The following is a 25,991-nucleotide window of genomic DNA, read 5'->3' on the forward strand; positions in this document are numbered from 1 at the left end:
CATCGATTACTAAAATACTTATTCATAAATTTAATGAACACTCTTCTAGTGACTAATTAAAATTCTTAATTTTCCTTCATATTTCAAATTCAAATGTCTAAATTCATATTTTCATAATGACAAACCTCAAAATTGAATTGTCAACTCTCTTATTTCTCTATTCTTAATGCACCATAGGCCATATAGATTAGTATAATTTGTCCTAACTCCTATTTCCTGTATTCATTGAGATTTAGCTGAAGTTTTTGTTAGATTATAACAATTTCATTTTTCATTTTTTTTAATTAAATATTTAATAAATTTAAAATATAAAAAAATTAATAAATTTTTAAAAATATTTATCAATTATATTTTTACCAAAATTCGTTAAATATAAGAGTTAAAGCGTTCTTCCTTTCACAATTAAGAGAATTAACCAAAATTTATTACTTAGATAATTAGGAATCTGATTTCCTAATCGTTATACTCTATACCTCAATCTAGTGAAAGATAAAAGCTTTGCCAAGGCAAAATAATAGTGCCATTTTACTCTTTGCACGGGCGAACACGTCCCTCTTCTCATAATGAAGAGTAGTTAAATTAATCCTTTGAAACGTTAATATCGATTAATCAATATTTAACTTGTCAAATTGCTTTTGTGATGCGTTTAAAAGGTAATTTTATAATTGACTACAACCAAAAAATAGGATTATAATAAATTCAAACCTGCAGATGTTAAGGGATAATACTAGTCTCTTATTTAAAAACAAAATAAAAACTTAGGGTTGTATTTTAATATTTGAAAATATTAAAATTGGTGTCTATATAATTTTCTTTATATTTCATTCATTTAAAATAAATGTAAAAGTTAATTTATTACAATTTTTTTGAGGTTTTTGTGAAAGTTAAGTATAATTATTTTTTCTAGTAAATGGAAAAATTAATTAAATTGAGGTCTTTGTGAAAGTTAAGTAGATTTTCTTCCTAGTAAATGGACAAATTAACAAATTTGAAGTCTTTGTGAAAGTTAATGGAGTACAATTTTTCTGTGGTAAATGGAAAAGTAATTAATTTGAAGTCTTTGTAAAAGTTAATGAAGTACAATTTTTTTGTGGTAAATGTAAAAATTAATTAATTTGATGTCTTTATTTTCTTCTTGTTGTAGTGTGTGAAAGTTGGTCCATGGGGTGAAGGCAAACGTGGGGTCTTATGGGATGATGATAGAGTGTATTCGGGCATTCACCAAATATTAATAGTTTATGGTGTAAATGTAGGTGCCATAAGCTCCATTCACATTGAATATGATAATAATGGAAGTCGTTTTTGGTTGGAGCATGGAAGAAGTACTGGAAACAAAATTGGAAAGGTAATCACTGAATAATAATAAATATGTTTGATAAATAATATACATTGATATTGTTTTAATTTTTATATGTTGATTAATTTATAATTTATTTTTTACAGATTCAATTGAATCATCCCATAGAGTTTCTCACTTCACTAAGTGGAAGTTACGACGCTCGTGGTATAAGATCATTGACTTTTGAAAGCAACGTGAGGGAACATGGAACTTATGGCATACAACGAGGGACTGACTTTTCAATCGCAAATAGGGATGGGCAAATAGTGGGCTTTTATGGTCGGAGTGATGAATCTTTGTGTTGCATAGGAGTTAATCTCTCAGATTTATACATGGCAGACATGGCAAGGGTATGTTTTCATATTATGTCAAATTAATTAAATTAGAAGTGGTAGAATTGATTTTTTAATTAATAAGAATATGATTTTTCAAAATGTTATTATTTTAAATATGATTTTATAGTATGTTAAATATTAATATTAATTAAAGATTATAAAAATTTCATTTGTTTTTTTTTTAATTAAATATTTAATAAATTTATAATATAAAAAGATTAATAAATTTTTAAAATTATTTATCAATTATATTTTTATGAAAATTTGTTAAATATAAGAGTTAAAGTGTTCTTCCTTTCACACAATTAAGAGTATTAACCAGCATTTGTTACTTAGATAATTAGGAATCTGATTTCCTAAACGTTATACTCTATATCTCAAAAAGCTTTGCCAAGGCAAAATAATAATGCCATTTTTCTCTTTGCACCGGCGAACATGTCCCTCTTCTAATAATGAAGAGTAGTTACATTAATCCTTTAAAACCTTAATATCGATTAATCAATATTTAACTTGTCAAATTGCTTTTGTGATGCATTTAAAAGATAATTTTATAATTTTCTAGGACCAAACAAAAAGATTATAATAAATTCAAACCTGAAGAGGATAATATCAGTCTTTTATTTAAAAACAAAATAAAAACTTAGATTTATACACTAATATTTGAAAATATTAAAATTAGTGTCTATATAATTTCCTTTATATTTCATTCATTTAAAATAAATGTAAAAGTTAATTAAGTACAATTTTTTTTTTCTATTAAGTTGAAAAATTAATTAATTTGTGGTCTTTGTGAAAGTTAAGTATAATTTTTTTTTTCTAGTAAATGGAAAAATTTAATTAAATTGAGGTCTTTGTGAAAATTAAGTAAATTTTTTTCTTAGTAAATAGAAAATTAATTAATTTGAGGTCTTTATGAGGTAATTTTTTTTCCAATTAAATATAAAAATTAATTAATTTGAGGTCTTTATTTTCTTCTTGTTGCAGTTGCAGTGTGTGAAAGTTGGTCCATGGGGTGAAGGCGAACGTGGGGTCTTGTGGGATGATGTAGAGGATCATGGTGGAGTGTATTCAGGCATTCGCGGAATAACAGTACGTTATCATCAACGTGCCATATGTTCCATTCGCATTGAATATGATGATAATGGAAATCCTGTTTTGGCGGAGGAGCATGGAAACAACCATGGACGACGGGAAACGGTGATGACTGAATAATATTAAATATGTTTTATAAATAATATGCATTGATTTTGTTTTAATTTTTATATATTGATTAATTTATAATTTATTTTTTTTACAGCATCAATTGGAGGACGGAGAGATTCTCAATTCAATAAGTGGACATTACGACGCTCGTGGTATAAGCGAATTGACTTTTGGAAGCAACTTGAAGACCGTCTCTTTTACTGAAGGGCTTATTAGAGGACGTAGACGAGGGACTTACTTTTCAATCCCCATTACGGATGGGAAAATAGTGGGCTTTTATGGTTGGAGTGATGAATATTTGCGTTGTATAGGAGTTTATCTTTCAAATTAACACACTGCGTTGTCTCTAAAAGGTATGTTTTCATATTATGTCAAATTAATTAAATTAGAAACCATAGAATTTAATTTTTAATTAATAAAAATATGATTTTTCAAAATGTTATTATTTTAGATATGGTTTCATAGTATGTTAAATAATAATATTAATTAAATTATAAGTTTGAATAATTTTGATTTTAATTTTTTTTATCGGAATTTTTTTAATCTTAAATATAGTATAATAAGTATTTTTTTTAAAATATTATAAAATTTTAAATATATTTTAATTTATTTATTAAAAATAAATATATTTTTTCCTTTTAAAAATATTAAGAATTATAGATTTTTAAATAATAAATTTTAAAAACATTAAAAAAAATATATTAAAAAAATAAACTTTTCTCCCTTACTTAAATTATATCTAATTTATATTAAATTAAACATCTTATTTAATAAGATTTAAATTTTATATTACAATTGTTTTTTAAAACCTCATACATATATATAAATGATTTGAATTTGATTAAAAAATATAACAATTTTAAGTATAATTTAAATGATTTAATGATTAAGAATATATATTTCTTGAAAAGATATTGTACATTTACATTCAATAATAAAATATGTATACAAAATTCCGTAACTTTCTTATAATAGTGTATTTTTTTTTCTCTGTAAAGACTAAATCTATTAAGTAAACGTATGGTACAAAAAGAGCTTACAACCAAGAGAGACAAGAACAAAGGTAGCCGGAAAGGATAGGCTATCCACCTCGGCTCCTAAGAGAAGAAGGGCAGAGAGCAGAACTGAGCATGAAGAAGCAAGAGGAACAGAGGAGCAGGAACAGAACAAAGGATTCTACCCAACATGTGTAGAATCAATTATTCGGCATTTTTTCCCTTTCTTTTTACCTACTTTGACCCAATCAAAAGAACTTTGCTGGGCTGGTATGATTTGCAAACTGAGATGTGCTGGCGGAGAGGCCTCCTTGTCTGAATCCGAGGCAGAGGATTCATGATTCCTTTTCTGTGAGACTGGTAGAACAGACGGATCTACAGGACCAGCCGCTGGCAGAACCTGTGCTGGCTCTGCTGCTAGTCCTTCCATATTCTCTTCCTCTTCATCCGCGCTGGAGTCAAAGTCGTCCATGGGGGGGGGGGGGGGGAACATGTGGCTTCCAACTTTTGGATTTTTGTTTATGAATGGATTTCTTCTTTTGGGCCGACATCGTGGGACAAGAGCTTTGGAGGTGTCCTGTATGATGGCAATTTCGGTAAAGAAAAGTTGTGTTCTCGTAATCCAATGTTTGGGTCCAATGGAAGTCTCCAATTTTGAGATTAATCTGGTCCGGGAGACCTTTGCTCATATCTATTTCTGCACAAATTCTGGCAAAGGTGTATAAGCCTTTTTCCCCTCTAGTGATGTTTGTGTCTAGGAAGCGGCCTAGAGAATCGCCAATCCCTTGGAATACAACAAAGTGCCATAGATGCGCCGGGAGATTTGGAAGTCTGACCCAGATGGGAAGTTTAGTGATGACTGTTGTAGAAGGATCAAAATCTGGGAACCAAGGGGTGAGGAATAGGCCAGCTGCACCCCAGAACCATGGGCCATCAGTTAAGGCTTTTTGATAGTCCTCACCGAAAGCAAACACTACGATGAAGAAGCCCTTTGAGCATAGCAGAACCTGGCAGTTGTTGGTCTAGTTAGAGTGAAGCCATTGGTAGAGGTCTGCTGTGCGTGGCCATAACCCATTGAACCTGCAGATAATGGCATGTTCAGCAAACTTTTGAGTTAGGTCATCCAGCGATGGATGCTTTATTTCAATGGAAGGGGTTTCTTCCAGTTTGTCCACCAAAAAGGGCTTGGGAGCCTGAGCTGGTGGAGCTGTTCTCTTAGGCAGCTGAGCATGGAAAACGTCCTTGTATGAAAATGCCTCAGCTGTGGAGGATTGTTCCCAAACTCCCCCTCTCAAACGAAAGGTAAAAACAATGGAAGCATTTCTCTTAATGCTGTAAAGAGACAAGGGCTTAAGATCCTCGAGCTGTTTACCTTCATAGATAAGTCGATGTGCTGCAAACGGAATCCCCAACTTGAGTTCTAGAGCAAGCTTGAGGTCTTGCACTTGATCCGACGCTCTCACCCATTGTAGCAACGTTTTGCCCGAGTTTAGCCTGATCAGTATCTGGAACGAGGCAGAAAGATCAGAGAGCGGCTTACTTCTGCAGATCTGAGACGTGAGAAGGTTGGAACTTTGAAGGGCTTTCTTTTCCTGGACTTGTTGCAGGGGTTTGTGAGGAGATGAGGAGAAAAACCTAAAGTCGTTGGTTCTGTCATTGCAATCCGCCCCAAAGAGTTTCTAGATGCTCCATCCGCGCCGATTCAGGAAGCTTGAAGAATTTTGTAGGTCAAAAACAGAGAAATGGCGAATCTGGGGGGATAGAGAAGGTATAAATATGAATGAGCAGCCTTTCAGGGCAAAGAATTTCTTCCCACGAGCCGCCGCCTGGGAAAAAATGAGAGCATAGTCTGCAGGTTCGTTCTTAGCCCATGCATCTGCAATCTGATGGGGGCTGTTGTATCTAGTTGCAGCAGAAGAGTGCCAAGAACGGGCTGCCCCAGCGACCAGATCGGAGTAGAATATATGGGGGGGACTTTCAAGGGATATTTGAAATCATGCAAACCAGAAATGAGAGCGTATACTTGCGTTCCCTGAGTTGAACGCGCGTCTCCATCTGCGGCAGGGCTGAGCAGGGGCCAGACAACGGCCGAAAGAGGGGAGGCGGCAGAAACTCGGCTAGGGTTCATCTTTCGGCTCCGGTTCCGCTCCCTGAAGTTTTTTTCCTTATAATAGTGTATTAAACGTCATATAAACAATATATTTTTTTTCATCTTATAGTATAATAAAATATTTATATATTTAAATTGTTTTTTAAACAAAATTTTAATATTTTATAGATTATATAAAAAGAATCAAGAATATATATTTCCTGAAAAGATATTGTACATTTACATTCAATAATAAAATATGTATACAAAATTCCGTAACTTTATTATAATAGTGTATTAAACGTCATATAAACAATATATTTTCTTTTCATCTTATAGTATAATAAAATATTTATATATTTAAATTGTTTTTTAACAGAATTTTAATATTTTATAGAATATATAAAAAATTAAAACATAAGTTGTAAATATACAAATTAAAATTTTTTATATAACTTGAATTTTTAAAAGATTATAAATATCCAACAATATACATTAAAATTTTATAAATATCTAACACTATATATTTATACTCTTTATGTGAGTTTTTAAGTTCATACTCTTTATGTGTAAGTTTTTAAGTTCAATTTTTAATGTATATAACAAAAAAATATATTTAAAAAAATGCATTTTTTTCAATTACCCAAATTATATCTAATTTATATTAAATTAAATATCTTATTTAATAAGATTTAAATTTTATAATTAAATCTGAATTTTTTTTTTTTATCTTAAATATAGTATAATAAGTAATTTTTTTTAAAATATTATAAAATTTTAAATATATTTTAATTTAGTTATTAAAAATAAAAATATTTTTCTTCTTTTAAAAATATTTAGAATTATAGATTTTTAAATAATAAGTTTTAAAAACATTACAAAAAAGATATTAAAAAAATTAACTTTTCTCAATTACCCAAATGATATCTAATTTATATTAAATTAAACATCTTATTTATAATAAGATTTAAATTTTATAATTAAATCAGATTTTATTTTATTTTATTTTGTAATCTTAAATATAGTATAATAAGATATTTTTTAAAATATTATAAAATTTTAAATATATTTTAATTTAGTTATTAAAAATAAAAATATTTTTCTTCTTTTAAAAATATTTAGAATTATAAAATTTTAAATAATAAATTTTAAAAATATTACAAAAAATATATTTTAAAAAAAATAAATTTTATTAAAAAAATTAACTTAAAATTATAAATTTTTAAATAATAAATTTTAAAAACATTACAAAAAATATATTTAAAAAAAATAACTTTTATTAAAAAAATTAACTTTTCTCAATTACCCAAATGATATCTAATTTATATTAAATTAAACATCTTATTTATAATAAGATTTAAATTTTATAATTAAATCAGATTTTTTTTTATTTTATTTTGTAATCTTAAATATAGTATAATAAGATTTTTTTTTAAATATTATAAAATTTTGAATATATTTTAATTTAGTTATTAAAAATAAAAATATTTTTCTTCTTTTAAAAATATTTAGAATTATAAATTTTTAAATAATAAATTTTAAAAACATTACAAAAAATATATTTAAAAAAAAATAACTTTTCTCAATTACCCAAATGATATCTAATTTATATTAAATTAAACATCTTATTTAATAATATTTAAATTTTATATTACAATTTTTTTCATAACCCCATACATATATATAAATGATTTGATTTTGGTTAAAAAATATAACAATTTTAAGTATAATTTAAATGATTTAATGATTAAAAATATATATTTCTTGATTAGATATTGTAAATTTACATTTAATAATAAAATATGTATACCAAATTCCTTAACTTTCTTATAATAGTGTACTATACGTTAATTTTATATAAACAATATATTTTTCCTTAACTCTCTTATAATAGTGTATTAAACATTAATTTTATATAAACAATATATTTTTTTTTCATCTTATAGTATAATAAAATATTTATATATTTAAATTATTTTTTTAACAAAATTTTAATATTTTATAGAATATATAGAAAATTAAAACATAAGTTGTAAATATACAAATTAAAATTTGTTATATAACTTCAATTTTTAAAAATTTATAAATATTCAACAATTATACATTAAAAATTTATAAATATCTAACACTATATATTTATACATTTTATGTGTAAGTTTTTAAGTTCAATTTTAAAAATTTATAAACATCCAACCATGTACAATAAAAATTTATAAATATCCAACACTATACATTAAAACTCTTTATATATAAGTTTTTAATTTTATTTAAGAAGACCTATTAGTATTATTATTAAAAAATCAAATATCTAAATTTTTTTGTAGCTTATTTTTTGATATGATAGTGTATACTACACATCCAATTATCATATACCTACCAACATTGTTATAAAAATTCACACTCACAATTATAAATTTAATTAGAAAATATTAATGATTTTAATCATAAAATGTTTTAATTATTATTGTAAAATTTGTAATATAAAAAGTTATTATTTCCTTGCCCCATATATATTAATAAAAAATTTTGCCTCTATTTTTCTTCTATGTAAATTTTTTCAAATATATGATTTCAACATTTTATTACTAAAGTGTGGTTATTTTACTAATATTACTAAGTGGTATGTTAGCATTTATCACTAGTTCATTAGCATGCCATCCATCTTCCTTACTAATTGTTGATTTGAACAATTAACTTTTTAAACATTATGTTGGCTTTTAATATTAGTTGCAATTTTGAAACACAATCTTTATGAGAGATATTGACTTATTTTTCTTTCCTAGAGGTCGAAGGTCATCAATAAACACCATGTTACTCATATCATCCAATCATTCTCTAAACTTGTAAAAGATGTTGATGCTCATATGCAAATCTCTTGGCCACTAATTGTGACCCTAGCATATCTTCTGTCCTCATATTTAAAGGCCTCCTATTTTATTAAATTTGCAAATTATTCACCTTCTAATTCATTGCATACATTTTTCCCTTTTTTATTTTCATTCTCTATTTGATTGAGATGATGATTAGGTGAATAACTATGCATATACCTTGACGTGCTTCAATGTTTACATACATAGTAGTAATCACTTGCTTGACCCTTTTTTTTGGTAGATCCCTCTAAAGTCACCCATATGTTTTTTTACTATTTAAATTGAAACTTAGGCTATCGCTCTTTTCAAGCATGTTATTTAAGTGGATGTATTTCATTTGAAGAGTTGTTGCACATTATCCATGGGGGATTTTGTTACCTTTGTTGCAATGAGTAGATGTGTTATTGGGACCTATTTAAATATCATCTTTGCAACACCCATGATGGAGTAGTAGGATTTCCTTTAAGTTTTTGAAACATTGGTTGTAGAAGAAACTTAATATTTCATTGATTTCTTTTTTGAAATTTCTTTGCAATGTCCATGATGATGGAGTAGTAGGATTTCCTTTAAGCTTATGAAACACTGGTTGTAGAAGAAACTTAATATTTCATTGATTTCTTTTTTGAAATTTCTTATTTTGGTTTTTTTTCTTAAGTGCTAGATGATTAATTGAGAATTCTTGAGTTTACCATTTTCAAATGAAGAAATTTCTTACTAAATCATTAAACTTATTGCATGTTTGAATCCCATTTCAAGGTGACCCATCAATCTCTCTTTTAATTTTATTTTTCAAAACCCTATGATGATGTTCATCCAATCATTCCACGTGTTTTATCTTAATGCATCTTTGGGAGTTCCTCATTAATGTAATGGCCTTATTTTTAGATTTGAATGCTCATATTTAAGTTTATTTCAATCCAATTTCACGTGTTCCCAATACCCTTCTTTGCATTTGAATTTTGAACTTTTTGAAAGGCATTGATGCTTCATTGTAAAATTCATAGCACTTGAATTAGTTCAGCACAAGGATCCCTAAAACTTCATGGATCATTTTTTAGGTTTCATATTTTGAGTGTTGATGGTGTGTCAATGGATTATTTCCACATATTTCAAACGGTTTATCTTTTATACGTACTCTATGGTTCGATGAGCCATTGTCAAATTTTAAATGAATATTTTTTCATTTTCCTAGATGGTTTATTAAGAGGATTTCTAAGAGGATTTCATCTTCATTTTTGTCAAGCCAAGCTCTATTATCTATCCTCTAAATTACCAAAACCTGCTATGTCTACGAAAATTCTCCCTTCACATAATCTGCCGAGTGATAATTTCTCCTGGCGCCAACAAGATTCCGCGATAAAAGGTGCATTTTGTCACCTGTTTAAATTCACCAATAACCCCTTAAGCACCAAATTAGGGTCACGTGGCGCGCATGTGGCTAGGGGCTAGGGCTACCTACTTGCCCCTGTTGTCGAAGCTCTAGTTCTGTCGGGATAAGGTCATATGTGGCATTGATATGGCTAGGGGTCGAGGCCAAATTCCCACACCATCTGGATTCTGTTCCTTCCACTCTGGGATAAGGTATCATGGGCATTGATGTGGCCGAGTGACATGCCTAACTACCCGCCCCTACCTCTATAGCCCTCAACTGTGTCCGTCTATGGTTGCATGGGCAGTGTAAGAGACTGGGGCCCGGGCTTAGTCACTTCCCTCTTTGCCATAATGCCTTGTTAGTGGTCCTATGATGAGCACTGAGACTAGGGGCTGGAGCTTCTTTCTCTCCCCTTTCCCATTCTCCTGCAGACGTATGATGATAACGTGACTAGGGGCAAGTGCTTACCACTCGGTCCTTCCTCCCAAACCACCAAACCATAACATGACAAATTTAAACAACTTCTCTATACAATTAAGAATCAATTGTGTGGCTTGGCGGTAGAACATTTAATTGTGTTGTGGGTGGTCTACGGGTTGAAACCCGCCGAGGCCATTTGACCCTTATATAAATTTTTTAGCCAATCATAGACAGCCACATGGCACCCTCATATTGGGCCACCCCAAAACCAAAATGACCAATCAAAACGAGCCACCTACAACTTATATGGGGATGCCATGTTTCGAGACCAAATTGGTCCAATGTATTATGTATCCTACACAAGCAGTTGATGACATCAGCTATAGGGAATGACTAGTCAACAACTCGGTCAACCTTGCAGTTGACTTTTTACTTTTTGAGAAAAAAATTTCAGAACAACATAACTTTCTCATGTGACCTCGAAGTGAGGCAATTCAAGCATTGTTTGAATCAAGACAATAGACACTACGACTTGAAGCCAGTTTTGGGAGATTCCGAGCACTTTTATTTTTGAGCCTATTTTTTTTATCTCTGGATCGTACCCACTCTACTAGGAACTTTTGGATCTTCAATCAACAAATATGTGAGGAAAAAGTTCATTTATTTTCCGGATTACAATCCTTCATGTTTTGTTTTAATTGGTGCCGTAGAGCTCCAATAAAGGTACTCCACCTTGCCTTTGTGTGAAGTCATTATCTTCTTGTCAAGAATTTTGGCTTGCTACAATTCTTCTAAACATGCAAGAATAAAAAATTCGATGGATGGAATCTGAGCATTTTCTCTAAGCCGTATTTCTTTTGCTCAAACAAAATTCACCTTAAAGTCTCTTTTTTGCTGAACCCAAACTCGATTTTCCACCTGGAAATTAGAAACTTCTATGCTTGTCGTGCAGTGCTTTGTACTTTGCTTTGTTGTCCTCAAGCTGAACTTGCACTCTTAGATGCACTGGCTACATTTGTTCAATGACATGCTTAGCTTTATCCACATTACCATGGTCATCTTATGCACAATATTTAACAAATATAAAATTCACAAACAAGATTCACATTGAAATACTTGTATAAGTGAGTGTTTGACAGAATTGTACATATACTGGATGAAATACAATGCTCATCTGAAATTTCCTAAATGAATGAACGAATGGACTCATCATCAAGCCAAAATAGCATAACATTCCAAAGAAAACACACTTATTACAAATAAGTGATTTGTACATGACTTCACCTTACAAAGTACTTAAACAGGAATATACAACAAGTAATTACAATTTTACAAAGCAAGCAGAATGTATAAAATAATCTACCCATTCTTTTCCTAACTGGGCTAATGGGTTCTCTTTTTACACCCTCTTTGCTTGAACAGATGATTTAAGAACTACATCAGTTTCCACTTTGCCACCTGTTTCTTTCCTTGCAAGGGATCACATGACCTCTCTGTTCTTCTTGGGACAAAGTTTTAGATGGAGTTTCCACCACTTTTCAATATAGCGCCCATTCATGCTACAATGGGTAGAAAAATTCTTACCCTTGCCCATTGACAAGGAAGTCTTCATAACTGAGAGAGGTTCCTCATATCTTTTCCCAAGGATTTGTTCCATTCATTTTACCATCGCCTTACATTGCTCACAATCAACCACACAATGGCCAGATGCATCACCCTTAACTTGCTTCTCTTTCCTTGCAAGGGATCACATGACCTCTCTGTTCTTCTTGGGACAAAGTTTTAGATGGAGTTTCCACCACTTTTCAATATAGTGTCCATTCATGCTACAATGGGTAGAAAAATGCTTACCCTTGCCCATTGACAAGGAAGTCTTCATAACTGAGAGAGGTTCCTCATATCTTTTCCCAAGGATTTGTTCCATTCATTTTACCATCGCCTTACATTGCTCACAATCAACCACACAATGGCAAGATGGATCACCCTTAACTTGCTTCTCTTTAGATTTAGTCCTCAAAAAAATCACAAAGAGACATCTCCTATGCTCCTTCTCAACTTCGCTTGGACTTCTTCTGCCCGTGGCCACTTCAAAGGTATATATACGATGTTGTGCTCTTAGGATGGTTAGGAATGAGGCTCCTCCTCTCCTCTTATATATACCTTTCTCTAGGGAAACAACTAGTCATTCCAAGAGGGTCTTTTAACTAAGGCCGACTTGAATGTTCTATCTTTTTTGCCAACATGTGTTAAAAATAGCAACAAGCAATTCCAATTTAATTTGTCCTTGAATTAAATCGAAATTCTATTCTCATAGCAACTTTTAATAGTTAACTAAGTTAAATTGACTTAGTTGAATTAGGAAATTCGAGTTGGAAGTCTATCTAGAATCATGTACAATGATCCCTAAATTTTAGGGGCCCATGTTGAGTTCTTATTGAGTTGTAATTATTTAATTCATTTTAACTGAGTTAAATTCAATAAAACTAGTTCTAACTGTTGGAGGAACTAGTGAATAGTCAAGTGAATTAAATTAGATATAATTCACATGGAGTGATCAATTAGATACATGATAATTCACTCAAAAATAACTGATGCATGTCAGTTTAGAGGAAGACCTAGAGGAGATTAGGGTTCAAGGATAATGTACTATCAGTTGTATAATATTTCGAGTTGTACAGATGGTGCATGAAATGAGTTGAGGGCCTATGGATGGATTGCGCAGTATTAGGAATTTCACAAGTAGAGGCTTGGTAGGCAAAAAAATTGTCTAAGTTGTCTAAGTGTTGGCTTGAGCTGGGTTGTGAAGCAGAGAGATAGATTGTACTTGTGTAGGAATTGTTTGGGTTGAACAATCATTGTATTTTATTCTCAGAGATTTTGGTTAATGTAATATGGAGAGTCGGGGTTTTTAGAAGTTGCTTTCCCTAGAGAAATATTGTGTTATGTGTGATTGATATTCTTCCTTTTTTGCTTATTGTTTTCATTGATCAATTTTGGTTTCCGATTAAGAGTAGAGTAGATTCTTGCCTTGTGTTTTAGCATATCACGTAAGTTGTTGAATCTATAGTAAACATGTACATGGTGTCAGAGATAAAGACAATATATAAGAAGATAATTCAAGTTTGTTGTGCAAGTGAAATCAAATTTGCAGTTCATACTTAAGAACAACAATATGGTTTTCTATGGTTTGAGACTTGAGTATGCATTTGCGGAAAGCTCAAATTACATAGCTTGGAAGGACAGGGTGGAGGCAGTGTTGGAAGACAATGGCCTCAAGGAATTCATAGATCATGACATTCTTAAGCCTCCAACATCTAATGCTAAAGATCTCACTGAATGGAGAATGTGTGTGGCAAAAGGGAGAAGGATTATCCTAGAAGGAGTTCGAGACCACATTGTCTCGGGTCTCCATGGTAAGGACACTCCATATTCAATGTGGAAGACATTGATGGACTTGCTTCAAAATAACAATGTTCATAGGAATTTGGCATTGAAATATAAACTCAGAAAGATCAAGATGGAAAAGGGTGACTCAATTCTGAAGTACTTGACCAAGTTTCAGGATGAACTTAGAAGTGTCAGGATTACTGTTGCCAAAGAAGATATGGTGAGCCTAGATCTTCTAGGAATTTCCAAGAGCTGGCATAGTTACGACGACTTTGTTAGTGAGAGGGAGAAGCTACCAGATTGGGACAGGCTGTGGTCGGATTTGGTACAGGAAGAGATTTGGTGGAACACCAGAGATGGGACGTCTTCCAAAGAAGTGGAAGAGGACTTTGCATTAGTCATCAAAGAAAATAAGCCAAGGGAAAGAATTCCCAAGGTGAGGAGGGAAGCAAGAAGAAGGATTTGTCGAAAGTCAAGTGTTTTCATTCTCATGAGTACGGGCACTTTGCCATGAATTTCCTACAGAACAAAGCAAGCAAGAACGAGCCCATAGTTGTAACAACAGGTGAAGCTCTAGCTTCACAATTCAAACTTGATTTCACTCTCATTTAATATGTGACCAACACTGTAATGGGAAGCATGTGGTATCTCGACAGCAGTGCCTCGTTCCATATGACAGGGAGTATATATCTCTTCAGTGACTTTGAGGAGAAAGACCTCAAGCAAAAAATAGAGTTTGGAGATGATGGGAGGTATAGCGTGATTGACATCAGTACATTTACCTTTCAGAGGTAGACTGGCTCCCCTCTCACGATCACATATGTGATGTATGTTACAAGACTAAACAAGAAACTTGTTTCCGTCGTGGTATTGGAAGATCGTGGCTACAATGTGATTTGCAGTAAGGGAAAGGTTTTCCTTAGACACATCACCACGGGACAGGTGAAAAAGATCATTGCAAGTCAAGAACATGTATGCTCTCAAGGTCGAATATGCATGCAAAACCTTGAGGAGCAAGGCAAAGGTTAGAGACTTGGTCGTTGAGAGGGGGAGTAAATTACCAACATGCAGCCCTAGAAGAAGCCTCGGGATGATTTGGAGAAACCACATGTAGAAGCGCAGGAGGTGGAGACACCGACTTTTGGAAATTATTCTAGAGATGGGAGAAAATGCGCTGACAGGTTATTCCATGATGCTAGAGAGAATGTGGGAGCATCCACATCACAACACAGGAAAAGGAGGTCAGCTGAGAGGTACACTGGATGCATGGATCTGATGAGAAGATGTGCAGAGATTAAGCCATCCTCTTTTGAGCAAGAAGTGCAAAAACCAATTTGGGTTGATGCCATGGTTGAGGAGTATGACTCCATTGTTAGGAACAATGTTTGGGATGTGGTCCCAAAACCGACAGATAAGTCAGTGGTGAGTTCTTAATGGATTTACAAGGTAAAACGAGTAGTGGATGGTAGTGTGGAGAAACACAAGGGCACGTTTGTGGCCAGAGGTTTTTCTTAGGTAGAGGGGATTGATTATGATGACACTTTTGCTCCTGTTGCAAGGTCCTTATCAATCAGATCCATTTTGGCACTATCATCGCATATGGGATGGAAGATACATCAGATGGATGTAAAGACAACCTTCCTTAATGGCATGATTGAGGAAGAGGTGTATATTGAGCAACATAAAGGTTTTGAGACCTTCAACAAAGAGGTGCATGTGTGTCGACTCAAGCGAGCATTGTATGGGTTGAAACAAACACCCTGTGCATGATACACCCTGATCGATAGTTATTTCACCAGGTTGGGCTGCAGCAAAAGTGAAGCAGATATGAACCTTTACCGTATTGTGGTTTGAAGGTAAATTGTTGATTATTGTATTATATGTGGACGATTTTATTCTAACTGGTGATGATAAGCTGATCAAGTCTTGTAAATAGGATCTTGTAAGAGAGTTCGAAATGAAGGACTTGGTGCTCATGCACTTTTTTTTGGGCATGGAAGTATGGAAAGTTAATGAGGAGCTTTTTGTCTCTCAAGGAAAGTATGCCAATGAGATACTGAAAAGGTTCCACATGGAGAGAAGAAAACCCATGGAGACTCCTCTAGCATGTAACTAGAGGAAGGATGATGCTACTTCTGGTGAAGTAGTGGAAGCTACTATTCATAGGCATCTTGTGGGTTCACTCATGTATTTAGTGAAGACACGATTGAACATGTGCTATGTAGTTAACCAACTTAGCCAAGCGATGGTCAAGCCAACCAAGATGTATTGGAAGGTAGCCAAGCATGTTTTGAGATACCTCAGAGGCAATACTCAGTATGGTTTATGGTACAAATGGATAGAGTGAGTGAAGCTTCAAGGCATCACTAATGCGGATTGGGTAGGGAGTGCATCCGATAAGAAGAGCACATCAGGGGGGATCTTCAGTATTGGGTCAACAACTGTTTCATGGTATAACGATAAACATAAAACAATTGCACTTAGTTCAACAGAGGTAGAGTACATTGTTGTTAGTGAAGAAATATGTACAAAGATTTCTTAGTAGAAAATAGATATTCCTAGGTAGATGGAATTAATTTTGGTGAAATTTTTTCTCATTCTACTAAAATAACTTCTATTAGATTCATTTAGTCTATTGTTGCTACTTTTCTTCTTGAATTAGAGAAGATATATACAAGGATAACAATCATACATGGAGATAATGAAGAAGAATCTATATGAAAGAACTAGAAGGCTTCACATTCAAGGGGAAGAAAGAGTTGGTTTGCAAGGTACAAAGGTCCCTGTATGGGTTAAAATAATATCTAATGATGTGCTATCAAATGTTCGATAATTGTATACTGGAACTTGGTGTCCAAAGGATCAAAGATGAAAAATGTCTGTATTCCAAGTTAGTTGGTGATAATTTTATTTATGTTGTCTTATATATTAATGATATGTTGCTAATAAGAAAGAACCAGGAAACCAACAAATTTGTGAAAACTTATTCGTTTTCTGAATTTGATATGAAATATCTTAGTGGTACAACTTTTTTTTTGGCATGGAGATTGAAAGATATTGACAAATTAAGAATCTCTAGTTGAATTAGATGATATATGTAGAGACACTATTTTAGAGGTTTAATATGTGAGAATGTACATTGGTCAAGGTACCTATTCATGTAGATATAAATTTATTCATAGATCAATTCCTTAAGGCATAGGAAGAGTGAGTGGAGATGTTCCATGGTCTCCATGCTAGTGTTTTTGATAGTTTGATGTATGAAACTGTTGTAGTCTAGCAAAAGGTGTGCATGGGTTATCAGTAAAAAGGACAAAAATAACTCACATAATCATAAACAACATAAGAAAGGTATAAGAGACAAAAGGTATTAGAGAACCAGGAAAGAAGTACTTTTTATTATATTCTCTTAATGAGAAAGTCAAACCATTCTATTGATGTGCATCTATATATATATCATGTGTTTACAGTCATAACAATTTAATTTTTGGAACTGGCTATCCTTGGCTAACTCAAACATTCTACTCGACTAGTAAGCCAACCAACTTTACACTATGTATTTCTTATATTGACTCAATTGGGCTAGCCAACTAAGTCGACTAGCCCCTCCAACATCTCCCCCAACCTCAATTCCTTCTTTTACCCAAAGAAGGGGGATATTTGGAGACTTACAAAATTTTTTTACAAAATTTTATACAATAGATAGAAAATAAGAGCAGAATTATCAAAAGATATCATGGATCTGTTGAGGGAGAAGGCTGCAATGGTGTCTATTCATGAGATGCCTACCTCACAGTTGTGTTTGGCTGATCCACTGATGCTTCCTGTCCTCCAACCCAAGACTTCAATATTAATATTCCTCTTCTTTCTCTTTCTATTGGTGACCAATCTCCTTTGACCTCAATTTATTATGTATATGATCTCTATTTTAGGGTTTGGCCGCATCCTGAAAGACTTGGTTCAAAAAAGTAATACTTAGGTCATGGGGGAGTTGGCTCAAATGACCATGCTTGGGATGGAACCTTTGGAAATGTTTTTTGGTGGATGATAGGTGCAAGAAGTTGTAGATGTTGATCAAATATTGACCATTCTCTTACAACTAATCTTTCTTGCACTTCCGATGTTTTGAGTTGTGATAGATACTACACCTTATTGCTCACTGTTGATTGATGCACTGGTCGTTGTTCAACTCATCCTTATTGTTCCAATTGATTACACTTGGTTAAGAATTCATTATAATTATTCAATGGCATTGGAGGCTTCTATTTGTGACTTTTTTCCGTCTCTTGGCCACTGGATTTCCTCTTGCATCAGCTGCACTTGTAATTTTCTTTCTTAGCAATCTTGGCTTATAGTGTAGACTTTGCTCAAGTTTTAAAATCTTCAAGAGAAGATGTTATGAAACCAACGCACAAAAAGATAGAAAAGGTAGATGAACGCCTTAGGAATAAGCCTCTTCAAGGGGGCAACCTCCTTTACATTACACAAATGAAAAATTATTCAAATGACAAAACCTTCTATATATAGGAGTCTAAGGGGCCACAATATAACCAAGGCGACCTAACAATAATAATACAAAGGCACAAAAATAACAATAGAGGGATTCTATGGGGCACAATAATAACAATATGGGGATAATAGGGGCACGACAATAATAATAAGGGATACAATGACAATAGTAATGGGGGAATCACTAGTATTATAGGGACCTAACATGCCCCTCTCCTTCAAAAAATTGTTGTCCTCAACGCTTGAGTAGTTCTGGATGCTTCTGTATAAAATTCTCATCCTCCCATGTGGAATCTTCAATGGGTAAGTTCTTCCACTTGATGAGATACTCTGAAATTTATTGATTTCGTAGTTGTCGAGTTCTTGCTTCTTTGACTGCTTCAGGTTCCAATATGATTTTTCCTTCCTCATCAAGTTCTGGAAATATTGTTTGAACTGGAAGCTTGTCATCTATAACATTCTTTAAGCATGGAACTTGGAAAACTGGGTGCACTCAGGAAGCTATAGCAAGCTCCAATTTGTATGCCATAGTACCTATCTTTTGCAACACTTTGTATGGACCATAATACTTTGGTGATAATTTAATTCAGTTTAACAGAGTTAAATTTAGTTAAACTAGTTCTCACTGTTGGAGGAACTACTGAGTGGTCAATTGAATTAAATTCGATTTAATTCACATGTAATCATCAATTAGATAATTCAATTAAAAATAACTCATGCATGTCATTTCAGAGGAAGACCTAGTTGAGATTAGAGTTAAGGGATAGTGTACTATCAGTTGTATAATTTCCTAGTTTTACATATGGTGCATGAAATTAGTTGAGGGAATATGGATGGATTACACAATCACGGGTGGAGAATTTCCCACTTAAATATGGGCTAATTCTCTTAGGAATTGCGCAAGGAAGTAGGGGCTTGGTAGGCAACAAAATTGGATAAGTGTTGGCTTGAGTTGGGTTGTGAAGTACAGAGATAAGTTTTACTTGTGCAGGAATTGTTCGGGTTGAACAAGCTTTGTATTTTCTTCTTAGATACTTTGGTTAATGCAGTATAGATAGTCGGGGTTTTTAGCAGTTGCTTTCCCTAGAAAATGATCCAGGTGGGTATTGGTGGTCACATGCCTATTCCACCTAGACCCCCCAGTCAGTTTGATATGTTTCTTTGTTCATTTTAGAATTTACTATTTTTAGCTTTTTTTGGGGTCCTGAACTTCCAGAGCAGTGTTAACCCCATAAAAGACGTTTTTTTTTGGGTCCAGAGCAATTTTGAGCCCCTAAACGACGTTTCTTTTGGGTCCGCGGCAAGACTATAGCCATAGGCAAGGGCATGCGGTGAAACCTGTAGTACTTAGAGAGACCTTTCCAACAAGGTATTGTATGCACCGAACGGAGATAATATGACCAAGTTGTGACTCCGGTAGGTTGGTTGCCCAACTAACCCCAACGAGGCCCAAAAACTCGTGGTGTCACATCTCCTGGGGTTAGGGTTTTGGTTGTTTAGGGCTTTCTCATGTTTTACAATAATAAATAGGCCCTTGAGCCTCATTGTAACACAGTTTAGAGGCATGTAGCTGCAACATCTCTTCTCAGAGATAAGCTACCATTATCCGAGCTGTCTTATTTCCATTTTGTTTGTAAGCACAATTCAATATTTCTCTATTAATGAAATGAGGTGTTTTTCTGCTGCATCTCTGTTTATGATTATATATGTAGGTTTTTGTGTTCCTGATTAAGTTTGGATCAAAGAAATATTTTGTTATGTGAAACTGATATTTTTCCTTTTCTGCTTATTGTTTTCATTGATCAATTTTGGTTTTCGCTGAAGAGTAGAGTAGATTCTTGTCTTGTGTTTTAACATATCGCATAAGATGTTGAATCTACAGTAAAAATCTACAACACGAACATTCAAAAATTCATATCTTCATTTTTACATGTCCTTTCTTGGTGTTCTTCACGACACCTATCTCCTTTAGGGTCCCCTACAGTCTCTAAGGGCCAACTCAATAACAACCCTCGTGGTTTTGGCCCCACATCTTTGGGTACAAAACCCTAATCTTGGGTTTTAATCCCACAAACCATATTTGTGTGCCCATTCCTCCAAAATGCTTTAGCCCAGGATTTGTTGTACCTCATAAGCTACAAATCTCAACAAGAACTTCTACACATACTTAAACAAGTCAACTGAATGTTGTGGCATTGCAAACATGTTTGAATTCACTTGTAAGATCTACCAGGTTAGGAGGACGATTGAAAGGATGAATTCAGAAGGACTCGTTCTCGATCTAAGGTGGTTAGGTCGAGCAGTTGGACAATCTTGCTAGTTGGGATTTAGATACTTGGGCTTGATGGCATAAGTCAAAGGTCGGGTTGACTAATAGGTTAGCTTCGAGCCCTTTAGTAAAGCAGAGGTTGAGCCGATAACTAGGTTGAGAGTCAGGCTCTTTTGATAAGTTTAAATATGTAGGTTCGTGGAATTAGGTGGACCTCCCATTTCTCAGAGGAATGTGCTTGTCCACGTGGATTTTTCCATGGTGGCGGAGTTGGCACGTTAGGTGCCACATAGGGCATTATATGGTTTCTACGTGGAAATCAATGATGACGTGGAAAGGTTGTAATTGTCTTAACTTATAATGATAATATCTTATGATACGTAAGTCAGGTCAAGGTAAAATTTATATCATTGGAAAGATATTTCTCATATGAATGCAATGACGTCATCCACTTTAGGTTTTGAGAATGTTGTGAAATATTGAGAATTTTATACCCCATTTCCATAATTGTAGGATGGATATTGGGTCAGAATAGTGGGCACCTCCTTCTAACCCTGTTTGGGCTAGGGGATTAGGAGGGGGGTGCACTATAGTAATAGATTCAAAGAATATATGTGAAGATAAGAAAGATAACATGATTATGTTAATTTATTGAAATAGTAGGAAAAAAATTACGAAAGCTCCTACAAATTTACCAAAACTAAGTGAAAGGAAAATCCTTTGATAAAATGGTAGTCTTGGATGTTGGAAAGAAGCTTGTGAGTAGCTAGAAGAAGATGGGAAATAAATATCTAATGATTATGATAATTTCCTAGAATATTTCAAGTTTAGTTTGAATGAAAGTTACTCACTCCTAATCAGAGCCAATCAAGGATTCCTTGTACAATAGGTTGAAATAATGAGTGTTTTTTACAAGAAAGAGTAAACACTTGGAAGGAGTGATATTGAGAAAATAATCAACATCAACAAAGTGTTTATGAAAGAATATATTTCCTTTTCAACTATGGATATGATCCTATTGAAAGTTTCCTTATTTAATTTAGAAAGAAAATTTTAGAAGTTGGAAGATAGGATAATTTTCAAGTGATCCCCAGTAGAACGAAATCATTATCCACACTCTAGATAAGTTGTAAACATTTATAATCCATGGAAAACTGATGTAAAAGACAAAATACATGTAAAATAATCTCCTATTCTTTATAGGGAATATGAAGAGTTAGACAACCTAAACGCTTCATTTTCCCATCCTTTCATTTTGTATAAACAAGATATATGGATATACTAAAAAGGGGTTTTTTTCTTGACATGCAATGGCATTTCTTGTTGATTGATAAGTTAATATTAGTGAAGCATTTGAATGATTTCGGGTGATGTTATGATTTAGTGTGGATTATAAATATGCTTCTAAGACCTATAGTAATTGCTATTAGTTATGGTAGAATATTTCATATACATGATGCTTATTTTTATTTATTTTTATATTTCACCTTGTGTTAAAAGAGAGCTACAAAATTGTTATTTCAAGTTAGATTGTAAGCTATTTTGGTTTTATTATATATTATATAATTTTTTTTTATTAATTTATAAATATTAAAATTAATTCCCATTTTCCTTGGTAACATTTATGTTTTTTTTGTGATGCTCTTTCACCCTAAATGCATTGTACTTTAACAAGGTTTCCCTTGAGTTATCTCTATTTGTCGCATTACCATCATTTTATTGTTGTGAAAAGTATCTTCTTGTGAAAAATCATGCATCTTCTTTATAATTTCCACTATTGTGGCATTCTCATTGATGAGGCTTTCGCTTAAGTTAGTGAACAATTATTTTGATAACTTGATTAAACCTTGAGATTCCCAATGCTTCTTGATATGGTAGTACCATATGAATGATAACCCAATAATAGGGAGAGGAATAATGTTAGTTGCAACCTCTTTGAGGATTCAATGTGCTTCATGTGGCCCCATTTCATCTACAACAATTTTTTTACATTATAATATTGAAGGTGCCTTCCTTAATATTGAAAATGCCTTCTTTATTGTTGCCCCATTTGAGTTGGTCATTCCCCTCTGAAACAAGAATCTTCCTTTTTTTCCAAAATTCGCAGTAGTGCCTCTATTTTTGATTTCAGTGATTGTCATCCCCAAATTCTATATTCTTCCAGGTTCTCCATTTGTCTTCTAGACTAGGTTGTTCCCAAAAATCTTTAACCCTGAAAAGCACTCGGGTGTCTATTTTTTTCTTTAGGTCCAAAAAGTCCTCTCTTGACAGAGTAGATTCTTGTTGCCATCTATCCTCCCAAAACAGAGCAAGGTCCCCTTCTCTGATTTCCCAGAAACTGTTTTTTTGAACTAATTCTCTATTCTCCTAGGCCTTATTCCAAATGTGGGGTCCTTTTAGGATTCCCGTCATCCTTATGTGATCATTCTCTTGCCAAGTGCTGGCATTTTTTTTTTCCATACACGAGCCCACTGAGCCTTTGTCTCTTTTACCCAACGCCACCATAATTTTTCTCCTAAAACCTTGCTGAGTACATCTGGATCATCCAGTCCAAGGCCCCATGGAATTTCAGTTTTTAAAGCTTATCAAAGGCAACCAAGGCTCATTTCTCTCTTCTCCCCCTTGCCGCAAAGAAAGTCTCTTTGAATAGCTCTCATTTGTTGTAAAACACCCTTTGGAGCTGGAAGTGCAGACAACATGAAAGTGGGGATTGATTGCAAAACAACTTTTGTAAGCACCAACCGACCTGCCAAGTTTAAAGATCTGATAGTCCATTTTCTGATTTTATCCTGCCTCTTATTGATTATCGGCTCCCAGATGTTTTTGCGCAAAGGATTATCAGTTAGAGGAACTCCCAGATACTTGGAAGGAAGGACCTCCCTTTGAAAGCCTAGAATTCTGGAGATGTTTCTCTGAATAGCGATATTAGTATTAAAGAAAAAAATCTTAGATTTGGAAAGATTTACCTCCATACCTGTGGCCATAGCAAAGTCACGCAAGACTTGTTTATAAGAGAGAGCTTCTTTTACCATGGGGATTTTGCAGCATACTGTCGTCAACAAATTGTTGATGGGACAAAGCTTGTCCATTTTCAGAAAGTTGGATACCCTTGATATAAACCACTTCTTTCGCATGCCTGATAGACTGTCCCAAGGTCCTTCCATCATGAGGATAAAGAGAAAGGGAGATAGCGGGTCTCCCTGTCTGAGACCTCTTGAGGGAGTAAAGGTCTTGGAAGGAGAGCCATTAACCAATATTGAAAAGCTAGAAGTGACCAATGCCATAACCCATCTTACCCAGTTATGATCAAAGCCAAAGGCTAGAAGGACTTTCTTAATATAGGTCCAATTTAGCTTATCATATAAGCTTTGGCAAGGTCCAGTTGCATAATTATTCCCGCCTTCTTATTGCTTAACAATGAGTGCACCACTTAATGCACTTGAATGATATTATTGAGAATTTGTCTTCCCTCCACATAACCTGATTGCTCCACGGACACAAGAGTAGGGAGAAGGGGTTTGAGTCTATTGGCAAAAACTTTTGATATAATTTATAAACCACATTGCACAAAGCTATGGGCTTGAACTTGTCTAGAGTCAGAGCATTATCTTGTTTGGGGATCAAGGAGATGAAGGAAGTATTGAGCGCCTTTAGAATGGTTCTATTCAACCTGGAATCTTCCACCACATTCATAATATCTTGTTTAACAATGCTCCAACAGGCTTTGAAGAAATCCACATTGAAACCATCAGGGCTTGGCTCTTTGCCATTCTGCATATCCTTAACTACATCACTGACCTCCTCGTTAGTCACTGGCTTGTTGAGATTGAAAATTTCCTCTCTAGATATTAGCCTGGGTATATGGCTTGTTAAGTCCTTGATAAAGTGTTCTCTGTCTGCAGTGGTCTCCTTTGCTATACCTTGAAAGTGCTGGACTAGCATAGATTCTATTTCTTCATGGGATTTGTGAAGATGACCTCTCCCGTCGTTGATTGAAGAGATCCTATTATGGGATCTGTTCGCCATGGTGGATTTATGGAAAAATTTGGTGTTCCGTTCCCTTTCTTTTAGCCACTGAACTCTAGATTTTTGTCTCCAATATATTTCCTCTTGTTTGCATAAGTTCTCCCATTCTTGATGAAGTTTGGTAACTTGGTCATCTCTGAATCTATCAAAGCCCTCTGTAATAAGAGTTTGATTTAGAGTCTGCATCTTATATTCAACCTGTTTTTTTGCTGCAAAAATATTGCCAAATTCCTTCTTGTTCCAGTGTTTGAGTCTGAGCTTGATGTATTTTAGCCTTTTTTGAAGCAGAAACTTTTTTGTTCCCTGAATGTGCAGATCCTCTTTCCACCATCATTCTATGTTACTAATAAAATTTGGGTGGGTAAGCCAAATATTCGCAAATCTGAAAGGCCTATTCTTGGAGATGCCTTTGCTTTGCATCTCCATTTTTACTTAATGGCCCGGGCCACCAAAGGGGAGAATTCTCACTGTCATTTCCTTCTCTGTGAGCATAAGGTCCTCTGAATATATGAATCTATCTAATTTTGAGGCTATTTGTGCCTCCCCTCCTCTCTTGTTGTTCCAAGTAAAGAGGCCGTTATTCATATCAGTGTCAACTAGCTTCATATTATCTATGGAAGTTAGAAATGCTGTGGAATCTTTATTCAAAGTTCTTGTTCCCCCTTTTTTTCCGAGAGTGATTTGATCATGTTGAAGTCCCCGCCGATTATCCAAAGAACTCCTGCATGTCTATCTTTGAGGTCTACAAGAGAATCTAGAAATTTGAGTTTATCATTCAGTTGTTGTGGCCCATAGACATTCGTGACCAAATAAGTCTCGCTGTCTCCCACAGGTTGTATAACCAATGATAAATAATTCCTAGATGCCTCAGCATCTATTATGTGAATCTTTTGGGGGTTCCAAAGAGTGAGTATGCCTCCAGCTGTATTTTCTTCTTTAACTTCAAGAAACTCAAATTTATTGAGCCATTTACTATTAAGTTCTTTGATTTTTTGAATGGAACATTTAGTTTCCTGGATAAAGATCATATCCGGAGCTTCTTGTTTCATTGTATTGCTAAGTAATCTTTGCTTCCTTTTATTACCTAAACCTCTGATATTCCAAGATGTGAACTTCATTATTAAAGATTTGTAAAGGAATAACTGGATAGGTCTTTCATCTTACTTGAATCAATCAT

The 25,991-nt window shown here is 33.6% G+C and overlaps 1 protein-coding gene across 1 annotated transcript in view; it reads left to right on the top strand.

Moving 5' to 3' along the window:
• Positions 1-3,208, top strand: part of LOC149190377 (jacalin-related lectin 3-like) — a 39,102-nt gene extending 35,894 nt beyond the window's left edge. The window contains exons 5-8 of the mRNA XM_089410495.1: positions 1,145-1,345; positions 1,444-1,689; positions 2,659-2,871; positions 2,972-3,208. Of these exons, the coding sequence (XP_089266621.1) occupies positions 1,145-1,345; positions 1,444-1,689; positions 2,659-2,871; positions 2,972-3,208 (897 nt within the window). The remainder of the gene's footprint in view (positions 1-1,144; positions 1,346-1,443; positions 1,690-2,658; positions 2,872-2,971) is intronic.
• Positions 3,209-25,991: the final 22,783 nt, after the last annotated feature.

The sequence above is a fragment of the Pinus tabuliformis genome, chromosome 3_1, assembly GCF_031772625.1.
Source record: "Pinus tabuliformis cultivar Carrire ecotype Pingquan chromosome 3_1, CPIR1, whole genome shotgun sequence".
In the NCBI taxonomy this organism is placed as follows: domain Eukaryota; kingdom Viridiplantae; phylum Streptophyta; class Pinopsida; order Pinales; family Pinaceae; genus Pinus; species Pinus tabuliformis.